Source organism: Trachypithecus francoisi, unplaced genomic scaffold (assembly GCF_009764315.1).
Source record: "Trachypithecus francoisi isolate TF-2019V2 unplaced genomic scaffold, Tfra_2.0 Lachesis_group4, whole genome shotgun sequence".
Taxonomy (NCBI): domain Eukaryota; kingdom Metazoa; phylum Chordata; class Mammalia; order Primates; family Cercopithecidae; genus Trachypithecus; species Trachypithecus francoisi.
This window is the reverse complement of record NW_022681469.1, coordinates 114,324,395-114,345,592: the sequence shown is the minus strand read 5'-3', so window position 1 is coordinate 114,345,592 and position 21,198 is coordinate 114,324,395. Positions and strand designations below refer to the sequence as shown.

The window sequence follows — 21,198 nt, the reverse complement described above, 5'->3', positions numbered from 1 at the left end:
TCTCTGTTTTGCACTCCATCCTTTGGCTCCCGTGCTTGAGCCATTTTTATCCAGCTGGGTATGGTGCCACGTTCAGGCACACGCACCTGGCGAGGTTCAGGGCACATATCTACCTGGGGCCCTGGGGCATGACATCTGTTAGGAGGCACTGAGCAAGGTGTGGGGATGGACCCCAGGATCGGGGCTGGGAGAGACCTCAGATGCCATAGCCTGCTCCCTCCCCTCCTTTAGCCAAGTTGGGATCTTAAGCCTCAGCAGGCAGGGACCCTTCCAGGCCACAGCAGGCTGAAGCTGCACCAGGATCCTGGCCTGGCCTGTAGATGTCCCCTGGTGGTTATAATTCTGTAACTCTAGGGGAGATGGGGAATAGCACTGGCATTGGATATCGCCAAGGCCCACATTTTCTGAGAGAAGCCACAAAAGGTGTGCAAATGCCCTTCAGTGCAGGACCCGGTGACGTGACATCAACTCCAAGACAGAACCTCACTTTGCAGCACAGGAAAAGTATATCTAAAATGAGCATGTATCAGAAATCAACTGCCAACATTGTAATGACAAAATAAATTCCTGTGAAGTTCCACAACCAGGCCGGCATGGTGGCTCAAGCTTGTAATCCCAACACTTTGGGAGGTGAGGTGGGTCGATCATCTGAGGTCAGGAGTTTGAGACCAGCCCGGCCAACAAGGAGAAACCCCATCTCTACTAAAAATACAAAAACTAACCAGGGTTGGTGGTGTGCGCCTGTAATCCCAGCTACTCGGGAGTCTGAGGCAGGAGAATCGCTTGAACCCAAGGAAGGCAGAGGTTGCACTGAGCCGAGATCGTACCACTGCACTCCAGCCTGGGTGACAAGAGCAAAACTCCATCTCAAAACAAAAGTTCCACAACCAGCCTGGAATGTGTAGCCCCTTTGTGCAGGAATTTGACTAGTCAATCAGTGACACCTGGTACTGGCAGTTTTGGGAGTGGCAGCCCAGGATGGACAGTGTTGGGGAAGGTACCATTTGGCATAAGGCTGCTGGGCTTCAGGATCAATGTTGGCCAGCAGTAAAAATAAGCTATCTACCTATGGCTGTGCAAACACCAACCTCTCCCTGGAGTCCCAGCTACTTGGGAGGCTGAGGCAGAAGGATTGCTCCCACGAGTTCCAGTGCAGCCTGGATAACTTAGCAAGACCCCAAGAAAATAACAACAAAAAACCTCTCCTTCCACATAGGAAAATGTGTCCACAATTGCTTTTTTTTTTTTACACGGTTGCATTTTATTACCTCCACATTTTGAAGCAGTTCGTGACCAGCATAGTGCTTTGGGGGCATTTTTTTTTTCCCCCTTCAATAAATGAAAGCATTTCTTTAAGAAAAAGGCACATATTTCTTGAATAGGTAAGAAAAGCTCCCCATCTGTCCCCTCTTTGAGGGAGCAGCCCCTATGGGGACTCACATTGGTACCCCAGAAACATTCAGCAAAGCAACCATTAGCCTCCCAGACTCCTCTCCCTGCTTCCCCAGCAGCTAGGATGAAGGTAACATATTCCTCACAGGTCATTTGATCTTGAGGTCCTTCAAGGCTGACTCCAAGCTCTGCAGGGAGGCAGAAGGGACAGGCTGGTTCTCAGCTGTCCGGCAGGCACCCCACTCCCAGGGACCTGATCACCCATCTCAGCCCCAGGACAGCAGAGGGCAGAGAACCTGCAGTGTCAGAACTGGGTTTGAATCCCGGCCCTGAAGACGGATGCCCAGTGAGCACCAAGGCCCAGATGACAAGGGGCCACCCCCAGCCCTCATCCTCTTGCAGTGCCATCTCTGCAGGAGTGAAGGATGGGGGTCATCTCCAGGGAATGGGGATGGGGGGAAAGAATTGACCTGGGGGGCACAGCGGGAAGCCAGGAAGGGCAAGCCTCACCTTAACATCCCAGATACTCATGCCGCCATCCATGCCAGTGGTGCAGAACTGCGAGCACTTGGCCTTGCCCCCACTGAGCACTGAGATCTGGCTGCAAAGAGGAAGAGGAGCTTATTAATCCAACCTGTGCTGGCGCTGGGCTCAGGCTCACCCTGTCCAGGCGCTCCCAGACTTCTTGGGGAGCGGGCTTCAGTGAGAAATGCTGAAAGAGGGTGTAGTGGGCTGCTTTTGGGAACGAGCAGTGGTGTGGGAGGTGCAGGCAAATGGGACGGGACACTCAAGTCCAGGGAGGCAGGAAAGACGTGTTTGCGGAGTGTACACAGTGCCAGCAGTGCAGCTGGACAGGACAAAAAAGGAGATGAGGGTGGGGGCAGCCAGGGACTAAGCTGACAGCTGGGCAAAGGTGTTCCGTCTGAGGAAGCCATCGGATCTGGCGGCCACAGGTTTTACAGGCCGAAGGGCTTGGCCAGTCTTGCCATACAGCTCCCTCTGGTTCGCCACGGGGTGGACGCGTGTGGCTGGCAGCTTTTGGGCTTTGGAGAGCCTTTTTCCCAATCCCACCCTAGATCCTTAGAAGGCTGCGGAGAGACCCTCAGCTCCGCCCTCACCTCGCTGGGTACTAGCAACAGACCCACCCCAGCTGTGACCCCGCCCAGGACGCCCGCTGGTCACTGCCTGGCCACCCCACAGAACAGTCCCCACCCAGCTATGTCCCGGAAATGCAGAGCGAGGCTAGCTGTTCAGCTCCTATCTGATGCTATTTTTATGCAACCTAAAGAGGTCGACTCCGTCTTTTATGTCGGTCCCACTGTGTCCCTCCCGGGCTCCACTAGCACCTGAGATGCTAGCGTGAGATAGAGACGGGCCCCGCCCACAACTAACGTTAATCCTACAGCGAGTCGAAGCCACTCCCTACCCTGGGCCCCCTACGCCCCCTCTGCCGCCCCACGCAGCGTCGAGGCCCCGCCCACAAACAGGCACCGTCCCCTCGTCGGGGCCCGCCCCTCATCCAACGCCTTTCCGGCGCAGCGAGTAGAGGGCAGGCCTACCCTCCCTCCGGGCCCCCAGTCCTCACCGTCCCAGCACAACGCCCCAGTAGGAAGAGTCCAGACCCCTTCCTCACCCGACGCTGCTACTGGGCGAGTCGAGGCCCCGCCCCCGCCCTCACCTGACGCTGTTCTTGTGCAGCGAGTCCAGGCCCGCGCCCCCAGTCGTGCCGCCCTCCGAGCTCGCCTTCTTGTCGAGGTTCTGGAAGCGCTCGCGGGCCGTCAAGCCACGCTGCGAGCTCTGCTTGGGAATGTCCAGCCGTCCGCCAAAGCTCAGCATCCCCGCAGCGGCGTCATAGGTGAACAGCACCGGGAAGCAGTCGTGGCCCTGAGCGGGGAGGCGGGGACCATTGGAGCGCTGCCGAAGGGGAGGGCAGGCGGGCATCTGGCGGCCCGGGAGGCAGATGCCAGCTCAAGGACACAGACGGGCCACAGCGAGGGAGGCCCGAATCGCAGGTGTATCAAAACCGGGGGCCATGCTGGGGGCTGCCACCTCCCCCAGCAAGGCCAGCGTTGGGACTCCCTGGGAGCCCAGGCGCCTTCTGTCCTGCCCAGCCAGTTACACCTGCTCTAGGGGAGACCCCTGCAGCTGGTTGCTTTTCTAGGCAAAAAGCAAGCCTGACCTGACCCTGGCATCACCATTTTGTTTGCAGAGGGGTGAAAAGGGATTTGACAGATGTGGGCAGAGGAGAGGGAGACCAGTGCCCTTCCCGGACACCTGGAGGAACTGCACACCCCGAACTCCTGCCCTTTGCATTAGGCCTGGCCTTGCCATTGCACCTGCCAATAAAATGTGGGCAGAAATGTTAAGACCCAGGGCAGGATTCCACAGGTTCCGGCTCCCTCGTGGCATCTGGGACAGCATGCTGGGGACAGCTTCCATCAGAGCCCCTCACAACACCCACACTGGACATAAAATGTGAGCAAGAAGTAAATCTCTTTTTTCTTTTTTTGAGATGGAGTCTCTGTGGCTGAGGCTGGAGTGCAGTGGCACGCTTGGCTCACTGCAACTTCTGCCTCTGGGTTCAAGCAATTCTCCTGCCTCAGCCTCCCGAGTAGCTGGGACCATGGGTGCCCACCACCACACTCGGTTAAATTTTGTATTTTTAGTGGAGATGGAGTTTTGCCATGTTGGCCAGGTTGGTCTTGAACTCCTGACCTCAAGTGATCTGCCCTCCTCGGCCTCCCAATTTGCTGGGATTACAGGCGTGAGCCACCAGGCCTTTTTTTTTTTTTTTTTGAGACAGGTTCTCTGTTGCCCAGGCTGAAGTGCAGTGACCACAGCTCACTTCAGAAGCCTCAACCTCCCAGGCTCAAGTGATCCTCCTGCCTCAGCCTCCCAAGTAACTGGGATTATGAGATTACAGGTGCATCACCACACCCAGCTAATTTCTTAACTTTTTGTAGAGACAAAGGTCTCACTATGTTGCCTGGGCTGGTCTCAAACTCCTGGCCTCAAGTGATACTTCCACCTCAACATTCCCAAAGTGCTGGGATTTTAAGCGTGAGCCACCGCACCTGACCAAATCTTTACTCTGTTAAGCAACTGTAGCCAGGGACTTTCAGTTACTGCAGCATAATCCAACCTGTTCTGCCCAACTCTGGTACATGAGAGAATGCAAGGAAGAAAAAAAGGAGGGAGGCAGGAGAAAGGAGGGAAGCTGGGCTGTCTGCTGTGACCACACCCCCTCCCCATTCCTCACCGCTGCCACCAGGCTGTTGTCTGTGATGAAGGTCAGCGCCAGCAGCGGTAGCGTTTCAGAGGCCAGAGTCGCCACGCTGAGGGGAGAGAGCTGTCAGTCACACTGTCCCACTCCTCTGCACTCATCTCCTCCCCGGGGATGGCCTCTACTCACGCCATCTTCTTGTCAGCATCAGCCAGGCACACGGTGCTGTCGTGGCTCACCCAGGCCACACGGCTCCCACTGGCTGAGAAGCAGACGCCATGTACCCAGCCACAGCTACTGCTGGATTCGAACATCAGCTCCCCAAAGGGCATCTTGGAGCCCCATGGGGTGGGTGCCGGCCGTTCCTCCACCTCCTTGATGTAGGCTGAAAAGATCCTACCAGGAGAGGCAAAATAGAGGTAAAGTAGCCAGGCATAGTGGTGTGCACCTGTACTCTCAGCTACTCAGGAGGCTGATGCGGGAGGACTGCTTGAACCCAGGAGGTCAAGGCTCCAGTGAGCTGTGATTGCACTACTGTGCTCCAGTTTGGGCAACAGAGTGAGACTGTCTCAAAATAAAAAAAAAAATTTTAAAGGGTTAACAGGGGCCTGGGCATGGTGGCTCAAGCTTGTAATCCCAGCACTTTGGGAGGCTGAGGCAGATGCATCACTTGAGGTCAGGGGTTCGAGACCAGCCTGGTCAACATGGGGAAACCCCATCTCTACATTTAAAAATACAAAAATTATCCGAGCATGGTGGTGGGCGCCTGTAGTCTCAGCTACTCAAGAGGCTGAGGCAGGAGAATCGCTTGAACTCAGGAGGCGGAGGTTGCAGTGAGTCGAGATCGCACCACTGCACTCTAGCCTGGACGAAAGAGCGAGACTCTGTCTCCAAAAAAAAAAAAAAAAAAAAAAAAATCCCGGCCGGGCGTGGTGGCTCATGCCTGTAATCCCAGCACTTTGGGAGGCCGAGGCGGACGGATCACGAGGTCAGGAGATCGAGACCATCCTGGCTAACACGGTGAAACCCCGTCTCTACTAAAAAATACAAAAAATTAGCCGGGCGAGGTGGTGGGCGCCTGCAGTCCCAGCTACTCAGGAGGTTGAGGGAGGAGAATGGCGTGAAGGAGGCAGAGCTTGCAGTGAGCCAAGATCGTGCCACTGCACTCTAGCCTGGGCGATAGAGCGAGACTCCATCTCAAAAAAAAATAAATAAATAAATCCCATCTAGCTGGGAGTAGGTAATCTTGCTTGGGAGGCTGAGAGGTCAGAGGATCACTTGAGCCCAGGATTTGGAGGCTGCAATGAGCTATGATTGCACCACTGCATTCCAGCCTGGGCAACAGGACAGGCCCCTATCTCAAAAAAATAAAAGAGGTGAGCAGAGGCATGTCCAGCTGAGACATGAAGGGTTCCCCAGGGACTAGAACCTTCAGCCGACGCCCAGGTGATCCACTGGTAGCATTTCTGGAGCGGGTCTAGAAGGTGGGGTGTAGAACTTTCAGGTGTGGCTCCCCCACCACCCTCCAATCTCCGCTATGATGTCAGCAGTCAGTTAACGTCAGCCCCGCCCTCCCCCATGGCGCCCTGTCTCACCGGCACTTGAAGTCACAGGAGCCAGCAGCCAGCAGCACGTTGTTGGGGTGCCAGTCCAGGCTGAGTACGGTGGAGCGGATGGGCTTCTTGATGTGCTTGCAAACCCACCTGGGCAGGGTGGTCAGGCAGACAGGGAGAGAGGGACAGGCAGGTGGGACTCACAGACCTCAGCACCAGGGACTTCAGGCTCCCACTGCTCCCTACAGCCCACCAAAGACACAGGAGAGAGGCAACTGGGCACTCCCAGCCCACAAGGCTCTCAGGGCCCTGGGGCGGCAGGGATGTGCTAGGTCGCTTCTGGAGTGGGAACTCTGTGCCCTCTATCCTTTAAGCCACACAGTCACCCTCGGGGCAGGCTCAGCAAAGTGATGCCACCATCAGAGGTCACACAGCTACTAACTGGCCATGGTGGGATGCAAATTTGGGTCTCTCAGATGCTCCTGCCTGGCCTCTGCCCTCAGCCATGCAGGGGAGATGATTAAGAACTAAGACATGGACTGGCCACCATGGCTCACACCTGTAGTCTCAGCACTTTGGGAGGCTGAGGTGGGAAGGTTGCTTGAGGCCAGGAGTTCAAGACCAGCCTGGACAACTTGACGAGACCCTATCTCTACAAAATAAATAAATAAATTATTCGGGCCTGTAGTCTCAGCTACTCAGGAGGCTGAAGTGGTAGGATCACTTGAGCTCAGGAGGCTGAGGCTGCAGTGAGCTATGATCACAACACTGCACTCCAGCCTAAGCGACAGAACAAGACCTTGTCTCAAAAAAATATATATGGCCGGGCGCAGTGGTTCACGCCTGTACTCCCAGCACTTTGGGAGGCCAAGACAGGTGTACCACCTGAGGTGGGGAGTTCAAGACCAGCCTGGCCAACATGGAGAAGCCCATCTCTACTAAAAAATACAAAATTAGCCGGGTGTGGTGGCGCGTGCCTGTAGTCCCAGCTACTTGGGAGGCCGAGGCAGGAGAATCGCTTGAACCTGGGAGGCGGAGGTTGCGGTAAGCTGAGATTGTGCCACTGCACCCCAGCCTGGATGACAGAGCAAGACTGTCTCAAAAAAAAAAAAAAAAAAAGAAAAAAAAAAATTGGCCGGGTGTGGTGGCTCACACCTGTAATCCCAGCACTTTGGGAGGTCGAGGTGGGTGGATCACGAGGTCAGGAGTTCAAGACCAACTTGGCCAAGATGGTGAAACCCCACCTCTACTAAAAACACAAAAATTAGCCGGGCGTGGTGTCAGGCTCCTGTAATCCCAGCTACTTGGGAGGCTGAGGCAGAGAACTGCTTGAACCCGGGAGGCGGAGGCCACAGTAAGCCAAGATCGTACCACTGCACTCACTCCAGCCTGGGTGACAGAGTGAGATTCTGTCTCATAAAAAAAAAAAAAAAAAAAAGGAACAAGATGTGGCTGCGAGCTTGTGAGTGGTGCCTTGAGAAAGTGACTTTGCTGCAGGGCCTTACTTTGCTAATCTGTAAAGTGGGGACAGTGAGCGATGCCAAGTCCACGGAGCTGCAGGGAGGTCAGGACTGATGTGTGTGCAGGGCTTAGTGAGGTGGCCCCATAGGCGTTTCTGGTGTGGTGGATGTCGTTGTCCCAAGCAGTCGGCAGTGAGAACATCCGGGCACTGCAGAGAGGCCCTTGCCTCGTGAATGAGGCCCAGAGAGGAGAGGACGGACTCCCCAGGGGTCACAGGAACAGGGGTCCCGACATCCCATCTGCTGCTTCCCAGGGACACTCTAGTCCTGACCCCCGGGTCCCTACCAGCCCACTCCGGCCCCGCCCAGGTACCCACCAGTCATTCTCCTGCTCGAAATAACAGATGGAGATGACACGGGAGCCACTGCCCACAGCAAACTTGTTCTCGTTGGGGGCCCAGCGCACGCAGCGGGCGGCCCGGTTGATCCGCAGGATGACCAGCGTGGGCTTCCACGTGCGGCCCTTCAGCGTCCACACGTAGGCGTTGCGGTCTGTGCCGCAGGTCACAATACGGTTACTCTCGGGGGCCCAGTCGATGCCTGTGGGGGGATGGAGGGGACACAGGAGGCTGACGACACTCAGGCAGAGGTGGCTCTATGGTGGCCACACAGGAGAGGCTGAAAGGCCACAATCAAGGTGGAAGCTGTATCTGCGCAATAGGCACTTTTTTTTTTCCTCTTTGAAACGGAGTCTCACTCTGTCACCCAGGCTGGAAAGCAATGGCATGATCTCAGCTCACTGCAACCTCTGCCTCCCAGGTTCAAGCAATCCTTATGCCTCAGCCTCCTGAGCAGCTGGGACTACAGGCGTGTACCACCAATCTTTCTTTTTTTTCTTTGAGACGGCGTCTTGCTCAGCCGCCCAGGCTGGAGTGCAGTGGTGCAATCTCAGCTCACTGCAACTACCATCTCCCGGGTTCAAGTGATTCTCACATCTCAGCCTCCCAAGTAGCTGGGATTACAGGCACCTGCCATCATGTCTGGCTAATTTTTGTATTTTAGTAGAGATGGGGTTTCACCACGTTGGCCAGGCTGGTCTTGAACTCCTGACCTCAGGTGATCCACCTGCCTTGGCCTCCCAAAATGCTGGGATTACAGGAGTGAGCCACCGCACCCAGCCTCTTTCTTTCTTTCTTTGTTTTTATTGAGATACAGTTTTGCTCTGTCGCCCAGGATGGAATGCAGTGGTGTGAACTCAGCTCACTTCAACCTCTGCCTCCTGGGTTCAAGCGATTCTCCTGCCTCAGCCTCTGGAGTATCTGGGACTACAGGTGTGTGCCACCACACCAGGCTAACTTTTGTATTTTTCAACATTTTGTCATGTTGGCCAAGATGGTCTCGAACTCCTGACCTCAAGCGATGCACTCACCTTGGCTTCCCAAAGTGCTGGGATTACAGGCATGAGCTACCACACCTGGCCCAGCAAGCACTTTTTACTGAGATCCAGAGCTTATTTAGAGTGACACCAGGTGGCACTCCTAGAGCTTATGAGGGAGTGTCAGAGCCCTCCATGCTATCAGTAAACATGCTGGAGGGCAAAGCCAAGAGGCAGAAAAGATGGGTTCTTGGTCATGTGGAGCTGCTGGATCAAGCCTCTCCTGAAGCCCTCAACCCTCTGAGATTTTTGGTAACATGAGGCAACACAGTCCCCTTAAAATTGAAGCTAGTTTGAATCAGGGTTTCACAGTGAGTGGGTAGATGCCCCATAATGAGTGGCCATGCCCTGCCTTGCATACCCCTGCCCACCACCCTTTCAGGACCGTGGTCCCAGCCACCCTGCCATACCTGTCACCTGCCCGTTGTGCTCCTTCAGCTCGTGCACCTTGGTCCATTTGGCACCGCTCTTTTCATAGATGTGCACCTCATGGTTGTTGGGGCAGATGGCGATCTCTGCAGGGGAGATGGAGGGAGACTGAGGGGCCCTTTCCATGACTGCCCTCTGCCAGGACACACTACACAGTGCACCCGGGCAACAGCCTCATCCTTCATGACTCAGGCTCTCCTCCTCTGACTTGGAGGGACCCCCTGAAGTCCTTCAGGCCCTGCCAGGTCACCCTCTCTTCTCCTGGGACTGGCTGTTCTTTACTCGCAGCAATGACCCCTGGGACCTCTCCCCACCCTATCGCTCTGGCCAGCCAGCTGACACCTCAGGGCCCCTGCACCTGCCAGCCCCTCCCCAGCTGGGGCAGAGTTCCCTCCCTCTCCTCCTCTGGGTCTCTGTGTAAATGTCAAAATGTCATCTCCGGCCGGGCACAGTGGCTCAAGCCTGTAATCCTAGCACTTTGGGAGGCCGAGACGGACGGATCACGAGGTCAGGAGATCGAGACCATCCTGGTTAACACGGTGAAACCCCATCTCTACTAAAAAATACAAAAAAAAAAACTAGCCAGGTGAGGTGGCGGGCGCCTGTAGTCCCAGCTACTCAGGAGGCTGAGGCAGGAGAATGGCGTAAACCCGGGAGGCGGAGCTGAGATCCGGCCACTGCACTCTAGCCTGGGCGACAGAGCGAGACTCCGTCTCAAAAAAAAATAAAATAAAATAAACAAAATGTCATCTCCGAAAGATTTTTCCTGGCCACTTTTTCTTTCTTTTTTTCTTTTTTTTTTGAGACAGACTCTTGCTTTGTCACCCAGGCTGGAGTGCAGTGGTGCAATGTCGGCTCACTGCAACCTCTGCCTCCTGGGTTCAAGCGATTCTCATGCCTCAGCCTCCTGAGTAGCTGGGATTACAGGCAGATGCCTCCATGCCCAGCTAATTTTTGTATTTTTAGTAGAGACAGGGTTTCACCATGTTGGCCAGGCTGGTCTGAAACTCCTGACCACAAGTGATCCGCCCATCTCAGCCTCCCAAAGTGCGGGGATTTACAGGCATGAGCCACTGCACCTGGCCCATTCCCTCCTTAAACTTTAACCCGGGAGACCCCTGGTCAGCTGGAAGACCCAGGGGTGAGGCCCGGGGACAGCCGCATGGAGCCCATGGTCTGGGGGCCTGGCTGCTCCAGTGTCCTCATGTGTGCTCTGGCTGGTCCCCATCCCAGGAAGTGGAAGCAGCCACCCACCGGCCCCCAGCAAGCACTCACGGCTGCGATCCTTGTTCCAGGCGTGGCAGCTGATGGGCTCCACCAGGAAGCTATGGTAGGCCATGGCGGCTTAGCTCCTGTGCCCGAGAGAGGAAGACAGAATCCACATCAGCCCTGACCTTGCCCCTGACTTTAACCAGATACCAGGCCCCAGCTGATCCTCAAGGGCATCACACCAGGGAGGCCCCTCACTCTAGAGGGGCAGCAGTTTGCAGAGACGAGCAGCAGGGGCCAGCCCTGGCTCCTAACTGGCCTGACATGTTGCTTCCCCTCGTGGGGCCTCAGTTTCCCTCCTTATAAAAGGGCAGCTTTCACGGGATATCTCTGAGGCTCCAGGGACAGGGTGGAGGAGACAGTACTACAGGGGAGATGCTCTCTGGGGCGGGGTGGGGTGCTAGGACTCCAAGCCGGACAGGCCCCTCACTTGTCATCTGTGCCTCAGTTTCCTCATAGGATGGACCCCCCCGCCAACTTCCCTGCCCCATTAAGGATGGAATGAAGATGAAGCCATCCAGGCCAGGCCCAGTGGCTCATGCCTGTAATCCCAACACTTTGGGATATCGAGGCGGGTGGATCACTTGCGGCCAGGAGTTCAAGACCAGCCTGGCCAACGTGGTGAAACCCTGTCTTCACTAAAAATACAAAAAATTAGCTGGGTGTGGTGGCAGGCACCTGTAGTCCCAGCTGCTCGGGAGGCTGAGGCAGGAGAATGGTGTGAACCCGGGAGGCGGGGCTTGCAGTAAGCCAAGATCGCGCCCAGCATCACAGGGACCTGGGAGTGGAGGAGCCCAGTGGCACTGCTTGCCCAGCCATGTGCCCCTGGACATGTCACCTGCCTTCTTTGAACCTCAGTTTCCTCATCTGTAAAATTGGAGCAGGAATCCTGCCTCTCAGCAGATGATACACAGCACCTGGCCTCCGTGACGAGGTGCCACGAGGTGGTTACTCTTAGCCTGTGATGGACGTGATATACCAGCCCTGGTGCGCCCTTTGAGGAGCGGGCCTCCCCAGCCGACCAGAGGCCGATTCTGGGGCACAGAGGCACGCACCTGCCTCGGGCTTCCATGCTGGCTGTACCCTCGGCCCGTGACACTCTTCCCCCAGATACCGGCACACACAGCTCTCACTCTGGTGCTGCCACTCAAGTCTGTGCTCAAATGTCAACTTTTGGGGAGGCCTTCCCTGACCCCTCCGTTGGAAACTGCAGCACCTCCCACGGTTCAGCACTTCCTAATTCCCTATTTCCGATTACATTTGCTCAGCAGTCACCATCAGACATGGACTCATTCATCTGGCCTGCTGCCTTCCTCCCCTGCTGGAATAGAACCAGCTTGGCAGATACATATTTTTGTTTTATCTTGTTCTCGTTTCTATTTCCACTGCTTAAATGTTTAGCACATAGTAGGTGCTCAAGAAATATCTGCTGAACAAATTTTTCATTGCCATTAGTGACCAACAGAGTATGTTCTCAGAAACTTGTGTGTGTGTGTATACATATTTTAGACAGGGTCTTGCTCTGTTGCCCAGGCTGGGGTGCAGTGGTGTGATCACAGCTCACTGCAGCCTTGACCTCCCAGGCTCAAGTGATCCTCCTGCCTCTGCCTCCCAAGTAACTGGGACTACAGGCTCATGCCACCCTACCCAGCCCTCAAAAATATGATCATTAAATAGGTTAGGAATAAGGCCAGGCACGGTGGCTGATGCCCGTAATCCTAGCACTTTGGGAGGCCGAGGCAGGCGGATCACTTAAGGTCAGGAGTTCAAGACCAGCCTGGCCAACATGGTGAAACCCGTCTCTACTAAAAACATAAAAATTAGGCATGAGGGTGTGCGCCTGTAATCTCAGCTACTCAGGAGGCTGAGGCAGGATAACCTGTTGAACCTGAGAGGCGGAGATTGCAGTGAGCCGAGATCACATCATTACACTCCAGCCTGGGCAACAGAGTGAGACTCTGTCTCAAAGAAAAAAAAGAAAAAAAAAAAAGTTAGGATGAATGTGTGTCAAAAAATAACTTAAAAAATAAAAAATAAATAAATAATGTTATTAAATTGGGCCGGGTGCAGTGGCTCATGCCTGTAACCCCAGTACTTTAGGAGGCCTAGGCAGGAGGATTGCTTGAGGCCAGAAGTTCGAGACCAGCATGGGCAATACAGTGAGATCCTATCTCTACAAAAAATTAAAATAAAAAAATGTGCAGGGTGTGGTGGTGCATGTCTGTATTCTCAGCTACTCAGGAGGCTGAGGCAGGATGAGTGCTTAGCCCAAGAGGTTGAGGCTGCGGTGAGCTATGATTGTGCCACAGTGTGACAGAGCCAGACCTTGTCTCTCAGATAAAATGTATTAACTAGTACTATCCAACATTCATGGATACTCCCTCCTTGCCAGCTCTAGAAAAAAAAGTATCCTTTTTTTTTTTTTTTTTTGGAGATAAAGTCTCTGTCACCCAGGCTGGAGTGCAGTGGCGCAGTTTCAGCTCACTCCAACCTCCGCCTCCCAGGTTCAAGAGATTCTCCTGCCTCAGCCTCCTGAGTAGCTGGGATTACAGGCACACACCCCCATGCCTAATTTTTATATTTTTAGTAGAGACGGGGTTTCACCATGTTGGCCAGGCTGGTCTCGAACTCCTGACCTCAAGTGATCCACCCGCCTCGGCCTCCCAAAGTGCTGGGATTACAGGTGTGAGCCACCTCGTCTGGCCAGGTGCTCTGTATACTTTCTTGCCAACACTCCCACCAGCCCTGGACCTTCGGGGAGGCCTGGCTGCACTTGGGGAAGGATGCCAGGCTCCAGGTCAGCTCCAGATGACAGATGTGGGGGCTGAGGCCACCTGCCCAGAGTCACCAGTGACAGCCATTAGATAACGTGGCTGCCTCCCTCACCAGACTGGCAGTTCTGTGTTGGGTCCCAGGCCCTGGGCTGGGAGTCAACCAGGACTGGGATCCCTGAATGCCCCAGGAGGCTGGTGGCGGCCCCGTCACTGCCCTGCCTTGGGGCCGGCCCATACTGCACTGCATCTGGGCCCAGGCACAAGAGAAGGGCAGAACGACCTTTGCCTGGGGCTGCAGTTTAGCCCCTCAGGGCTCAGTGACCAGCCTGTCGGAGGTCGTACCACAAAGCTCCCTGCGCTCACTGCCTGGAAGGTCCTGTCCACCTCCTGCTCACTCCAGATCCAAACCACTTGCTTTCACTTGTAGCCGGATGTCCTGGAAGATTCCTGGGGCATGGACCTCATGTTTCCCCCATGCTTAGAACAGGACCCCAGCGGATCCCCAGTCAGCATTTGCTAAGCAAGTAGACACACGCAGCGCAGGCTCAGGCCACAGACACAAACACATGTGTGTTCAGCCTCACACACACCAGCACACTTTGCGTGCATGTTCAGCCTTGTTCAGCCTTGCACACACACATGCACACTGCACCCCCACACACTTTAAGCACGTTTAGCCTTGTACATGTGACCATACTGCCCACATGCACATGCGTGTTCAGCCTCACACACAAGCACACTGCAGCCCTGAACACATGTATGTTCAGCCTTGCACACATGCAAGCGCACTGTGTCCACAAGCACACTTTGCATGCGTGGGCAGCCTTACCCAGAACAAGCAGCAGGCACCCACTGGGGCTGCCTCTGCAGCCTCTCTCTCCTTATAAGGCCTCTTTGTGTAAGGCGAGGGCCCCGGAAGCACCACCTCGGCGCCCTCAGCCATGTCAGCAGGCCTGATGGGGGTTTCCCTGAGCGCTTCCTGTGTTCCTGGGCTGGGGCATCACCGCCCACATCCGATGCCAACACTGTGCAGACAGAAGCTCAAGGCCTGTGACTGATTCACAGTACTCATCTACACCCCTACAACCCCCATGGTCCAAGGCCACCAGCAGGGCAGGGGCAGGGTTAAGGCCAGAAGCCCACTTTCAAACTCCAGTCAGGCTCTGGTTGGCCCCAGGACTCCAGTTGAGGCCAACTTTTCCCTCCCTTTCAGCCCCAGGAGGCCCAGATGGAAGGAACCTCCAGGGATGAGGGTGGGAGAGCCCAGACTCAGAACCCTGAGTTGATGCACAGACTCTGATGTCCCAGCATCAGCGGTCACACACTTGCTGTGTGCCCAGCCACATCTCTGCCCTGGCTGTGAAGACAGAGTGGCTGACTCGGCTGAAGACAGCAGCTCCCCGTGTGCCAGTGGGCAAGGGCAACCGAGAGAACTTGAAGAGCCCTGACCACTGTTTCTAGGACCCAGACATACTCAAGGGGCAGGAGAGGGGCTGGAAAAGATGGCCACAGTGGTACACTAGTGACTGGCAGAGGAGGGAGGTTCAGACCACACCTATCAGCCAATCACACTTAAGCATGAATTAGCAGAAATACTTCCTAGTCTGTTGAACCAACCCCTTAAATGGGGCAAGGGGGAAGGGTTAAGGGGCGAAAGAGAGGAAGACTCATTTCCCTTTTCCATAACTTCTGCAAAGCAGCTGAAACCCAAAGCACCTTGGCGATAACTCCCCAGCCCCCTTATCTTACCAATGAGGAAGTGGGAGCGCAAAAAGGGAGTGGCTTCTCTCAGCAGATGCTGCCATGGGGCTCCAGTCTCCTGCCTCAGGGATTCTAGCCGGGGACACTCTGACTTGATCATCCCCAGGAAAACCTCTCACCTACCAAATCTGCGTGAGCCAGGGTGTTCCCACCCCCCACCTGCCAATTACCCTGCTATGGATGTCTCAGGAGAAAAATACAAGGGCTGCTTCGCCCATGAGTGTTGACAGCATGAGGTCTCAGTGACGGCTCCTGGGGGAGGGATCCAGGACACCCATCCACTGCCACTGTGGCCCTGTGAGCCAGCACTGTGGGCCTGTTTGATGTTGAGGAACAAGAGAGAGGAGGGGACAGCCGGGCACAGTGGCTGACGCCTGTAATCCCAGCACTTTCGGAGGCAGAGGCAGAGGCGGGTGGATCACTTGAGGTCAGGAGTTCGAGACCATCCTGGCCAACGTGGTGAAACCCTGTCTCTACTAAAAAAAAGGAAAAAAAAAAAATTAGCCGGGCATGGTGGTGCCAGGCAAAGAAAGCCTCAGGCTGCCCAGTGGCGGCGGCAGGGCGGGGGGTGGAGGGGGGCACTCTGAAGTCCTGGGCCTTGATACTGTCTTCCTTACTGTGCTGGGTTTACATTCTCGCTCTCTTCATACTGGCTGGGTGCCCTCAGCCAATACTTCCCTCCCATCTTTATCCAGATGAGGCTGGGGCTGGACCAGGCACAAGCTGCAGGAGCTTTCTTGCCTGGCTTCCCTAGGTTTCCCTGAATTCAGAGGTTTGGCTGTATCTGAGGCTAAACCAAGCAGGAGCTGCCTGGAGGAAAGATCTCAGCATTACAGGCGCTCCGGGAAGTCACCACCCAGCTCAGACGGTTCTTGGATAGAGCAGCCAGCAGGCTAATTTGCACCGTGCTAAGCGGTTACTCAACTTCCTATGCTGGGCTGGAGCTCTTGCTACCCCTATCCTTCCCTCCCCAGCTCTACTCTTTCAGTCTTACCAACCATGCAAAGGCAAGTCAGGAAACACACAATGAAAACAATCGTAAGGCACCATTAAAGCACCGGTTGGTCATCCAAACCAAACAAAAACCAAAACCACATAAAATCCAATGCTGGCAGAGCTGTGGAGAAACTGTCATTTATTGCTAATTGGTTTAATTCTTCTGAAGGGCAGGCAATTCAACAAGTGGGTAGGAACAAATATTAATAGAACAGAGTAACACTAACAGGAATTTGAAAATTAGCATTCTTGCCGGGTGCAGTGGCTCACGCCTGTAACCCCAGCACTTTGAGAGGCTGAGGCAGGCGGATCACGAGGTCAGGAGTTTGAGACCAGCCTGATCAACATGGTGAAACCCTGTCTCTACCAAAAATACAAAAATTAGCCAGGCGTGGTGGCATGCTCCTATAATCCCAGCTACTCAGGAGGCTGAGGCAGGAGAATCACTTGAACCTGGGAGGCGGAGGTTGCAGTGAGCCGAGATCACGCCATTTCACTCCAGCCTGGGTGACAGTGCGAGACTCTGTCTCAAAAAAAAAAAAAAAAAAAAAAAAAATCAGCATTCTTTATCCTAAGAAAACAGCAACACCTTTTTCTTTCTTTTTTTATTTTTGAGATGGAGTCTCTGTCGCCCAGGCTGGAGTGCAGTGGCACAATCTTGGCTCACTGCAACCTCCACCTCCTGGGTTCAAGCAATTCTCCTGTCTCAGCCTTCCAAGTAGGTGGAACTACAGGCGCCCACCACCACACCTGGCAATTTTTTTTTTTTTTTTTTTTAGTACAGATGGGGTTTCATGATGTTGGACAGGGTGTTCTCGAACTCCTGACCTTGTGATCCACCTGCCTTGGCTTCCCAAAGTGCTGGGATTACAGGTGTGAGCCACCACGCCTGGCCCCATTTTTCTTTTTCAAAAGCAAACATAGGTTGGGTGCCATGGCTCACACCTGTAATCCCAGCATTTTAGGAGGCCAAGGCCGGTGGATCGCTTGAATCCAGGAGTTCTGAGACCAGCCTGGGCAACATGGCAAAACCCTGTGTCTAAACTATCAAAAAAAAAAAAAAAAAAATTAGCGGGGCGTGGTACTGCACGCCTGTAGTCCTGGCTATCTGAGGGGCTGAGGCTGGAGGATTGCTTGAGCTGGGAAGGCGGAGGTTGCAATGAGCCGAGATCTTGTCACTGCACTCCAGCCTGGGTGACAGAGTGAAACCTCATCTCAAAAAATAAAGCAAACATGTTTATAATAGCCCTCTTTATAATGGTGACAGTGTGGAAAAACCGAGGTGACAATATGTAAAGAGTAAATTGTGACATTCACATGTTGAGATGCTATGTAATTATTAATATTAGAAAAGACCTATCAACGAACGGACATGGTGGTTCACGCCTGTAATCCCAGCACTTTGGGAGGCGGAGGCAGGTGGATCACCTGAGGTCAGGAGTTCGAGACCAGCCTGCCCAACATGATAAAACCCTGTCTCTACTAAAAATACAAAAATTATCTGGGCATGGTGGCAGGCACCTGTAATCCCAGCTGCTTGGGAGGCCAAGGTAAGAGAATCACTCGAACTCGAGAGGCAGAGGTTGCAGTAAGTTGAGATTGTGCCACCGCACTCCAGCCTGGGCAACAGAGTGGGCAACTCCGCCGTCTCAAAAAAAAAAATAAGAAAACACCTATAAGGCAGGCGTGGAGGTCCATGCCTGTAACCCCAGCACTTTGGGGGGCCAAGGCAGGAGGATCACTTAAGGCCAGGAGTTTGAGGCCAGCCTGGACAATACAGCAAAACCCCATCTCTACTAAATATTTAAAAATTAGCTGGGCATGGAGGCACATGCCTGTAATCCCAGCTACTCAGGAGGATCCCTTGAGCCCAGGAGTTTGAGACTAAAGTGAGTTATGATCAAGCCATGGCACTGCAGCCTGGGCAACACAGTGAGACCTGGACTCCAAAAAAAGAAAAAAGACCTATCAATGGATTACGTACAGACACATGTAAGAAACGAACTTTACTGGCATCGGGCAAGGCAATTTTACCCAGAACTTTCACCATTCTCTCTTTTACCCCCTGAAGCAAGCCTGGACATTTTTTGCTTTTTTTTTTTTTTTGGAGACAGAGTCTCACTCTGTCCCCAGGCTGGAGTGCAATGCCGTGATCTCAGCTCACCGCAACCTCCACCTCCCGGGTTCTAGCGATTCTCCTGCCTCAGCCTCCTGAGTAGCTGGGATTACAGACGCCCACCACCATGCCTGGCTAATTTTGTGTTTTTAGTAGAGACGGGGTTTCACCATGTTGGTCGGGCCGGTCTCGAACTCCTGACCTCAGGTAATCCACCTGCCTCAGCCTCTCAAAGTGCTAGAATTACAACCGTGAGCCACCCACGCCCAGCCTGTTTGCTTTTTACCTTCAGTTTGTACAGGAGGAAACCCAGCCTCAGACAAAAGCAATGATTTGCTCCAAGTCACTCAGCTCCTACTAAATGATGCAGCTTGGGACTCTGAACCCAAATCTTAGAGGCCAGGAAGTTAGTTTCACCCGGCGGCACACTATGATCAAGGTGAGCAACAAGCACACATTTATACTGTCAGCGCCTGACATGCTGCCAAGTGTCCTGCAGTATTGCATTGCAGCCTCACAATCCTTAAGGTTCCCATTTTCCAGATAAGGAAAGTTGAGGCTGGCAGGGGTTGGGTAGCTTACCAGTCACTGGCCAGTGAAGGAAGAAGCTGGCACTCCTACTTAGATCCCTAAGATTTTATTTATTTATTTATTTAGAGATGGAGTCTCCGTCTGTTGTCCAGGCTGGAGTGCAGTGATATAATCTTGGCTCACTGCCAAGGCAAGTTCAAGCGATTCTCCTGCCTCATCCTCACGAGTAGCTGGGATTACAGGCATGCGCCACCATTCTTGGCTAACTTGTTTTTTTTTGAGTCGGAGTCTTGCTGTGTTGCCCAGGCTGGAGTGCAATAGCGTCATCTCAGCTCACTGCAACCTCTGTCTCCTGGGTTCAAGCTATTCTCCTGCTTCAGCTTCCTGAGTAGCTGGGATTACAGGTGAGCGCCACCATGCCCGGGTAATTTTTGTATTTTTAGTAGAGACAGGGTTTCACCATGTTGGTCAGGCTGGTCTCGAACTCCTGACCTCAAGTGATCCGTCCACCTCGGCTCCCAAAGTGTTGGGATTACAGGCATGAGCCACAGCGCCCGACTACATTTTATTTATTTATTTTAATAGAGAAGAGGTCCCACAATGCTGTCCATCCTGGCCTCCAACTCCTGGCCTCAAGCGATCCTCCCGCTTGGGCCTCTCAAAATGCTGGGATTCTATGTGTGAGCCACCGCGCCCGGCCGGGATGGGTGGTGGTAGCCTCCGGGCTGCACTGGCAAGAGGAGGCAGGGGGAGGTCTGACTTCCCAGGCTTGCCCTCCTAATCTCTTCACTGCCCGCGGGTGCAGCCCGGCCGGGCCCCGCCCCGCCCTGGGCGGCCTGGCTGCTCTCCCTGCGCCTCCGGAAAGGGAGGGGCTGCTCAGATCTGCCCTGGCCGCGGAGCCCCGCAGCTGAGGGGTGCGTTCCGGGACTCTACCTGCCAGGCCCGCCCCATACGGGACCCCTCGGACCTGGCCCAGGGGAGGCGGTTGGGAACAGCGGGAGCGGCCAGGAGGGCAGGGGCGGGGCGGCCGGGGACGCCAACTCATTTCCCGGCTGCTGCAACCCGGAAGGCTCCGGGATGGAGGGGAAGTGACTGGGCGTGGGGCCCCGCCGGCCCAAAGTAACGGGGCTACACCGACCGACCGCGGGGCAAGGCCGGGGATGCGGGCCCGGGAGCAGGGGCGGAAGGCACGAGGCGGACGCTCGGGACCGGGGGCTGGGGACGCCCCGAGGGCGCCCGGTGCGTGGGGAGCCCGCGTTTCCACGGCCTGGCCCTGCAGCCACCCCCACGCCCCCTCCAATCCCAGGGTTCCCTCTCCTTTCCGCGAGCCCCCGTCCCCGCGCCCCCTCCTCTCCGTGCGCCCCCACTCATCCCCGTGCCCCTATTGGGCGGCGCCCCACATCCATGTGTCCTCCTCACTTCCAGGCGCCCCCGGCCCCCTCCTTGCACCCCCTCTCAACCCTCCCGTCCCGCTCACTCCTAGGCGGCGCCCCACATCCACGCGTCCCCCCACCTCCGGATGGCTCCCCCGACCCCCACCTCCGGGCGCCCCCGCGGCCCTCACCTCCCGCGCCCCGGCCGCGGACTCTGGGCAGTCGACGCGCCGAACCAGCTCTGGGCTCCGCGCCGGAGCCGCAGCCACTTCCTCGTGGGCGGGGGGCGGGGCCTCCCGACCTCAGCCCCGTAGGGCCCGGGGGCGGGGACCCGGGGCAGCGGTCGGGAGATCCAGGTCCCGCCCTCCCTTCGGGGTGGGGGTGCTGCCGGGACCCGCGCAGACGTCGGAGCCCAAGGCTCTGTCCGTAGAAGCCGTCCGCAACCACCCGTCAACTCTTTACCAATGGGGAAACTGAGGCTGGGAGCCAGGCGCGCAGCCTAAGCTGCCGCTGGGCTGGACCTCCGAGCCTGGGCCGGGCGCACGGCCACCGGGGGCTGCTGGGCGCAGGGTCGGGGAGTCGCGTCCTCTGAGCCCGGACTGCGGGTACTGCGGCCTCTGCGCTCCCACGCAGGTGAGCGGCTGGCGAGCCCTGCAGCCCCGTCCCCAGCCGGCGAGGAGCCCCCTTCACGCTGATACCCGCGGGGCGCCAACTGTGCAGGCCCTGGGCGGGGCGCAGGCGGTCGGGCGTGGCCAGGCAGCCCGGCCCCGCCCCCTCGGCCCTCGGTGTCCTGGCCACACAACCGGGGTGCTGTCCCCGGGCAGGGTGACACTGGCTGCCCCTGCTGACGCTGGTCGGCCAGCTAACTTCTTTCCTTTCTGTTTCA

The 21,198-nt window shown here is 55.5% G+C and overlaps 1 protein-coding gene across 1 annotated transcript; it reads right to left on the bottom strand.

The window, feature by feature from the left end:
• Positions 1-1,236: 1,236 nt before the first annotated feature.
• Positions 1,237-20,640, bottom strand: ARPC1B (actin related protein 2/3 complex subunit 1B). Its single transcript, XM_033191786.1, has 10 exons — positions 20,504-20,640; positions 10,768-10,844; positions 9,474-9,578; positions 8,006-8,228; positions 6,211-6,318; positions 4,805-5,011; positions 4,652-4,727; positions 3,071-3,276; positions 1,903-1,993; positions 1,237-1,580 (listed from the first exon to the last, which is right to left on the bottom strand). The coding sequence occupies exons 2-10, from the start codon at positions 10,829-10,831 to the stop codon at positions 1,542-1,544; spliced, it is 1,119 nt and encodes a 372-aa protein (XP_033047677.1). The 5' UTR covers positions 10,832-10,844; positions 20,504-20,640; the 3' UTR covers positions 1,237-1,541.
• Positions 20,641-21,198: the final 558 nt, after the last annotated feature.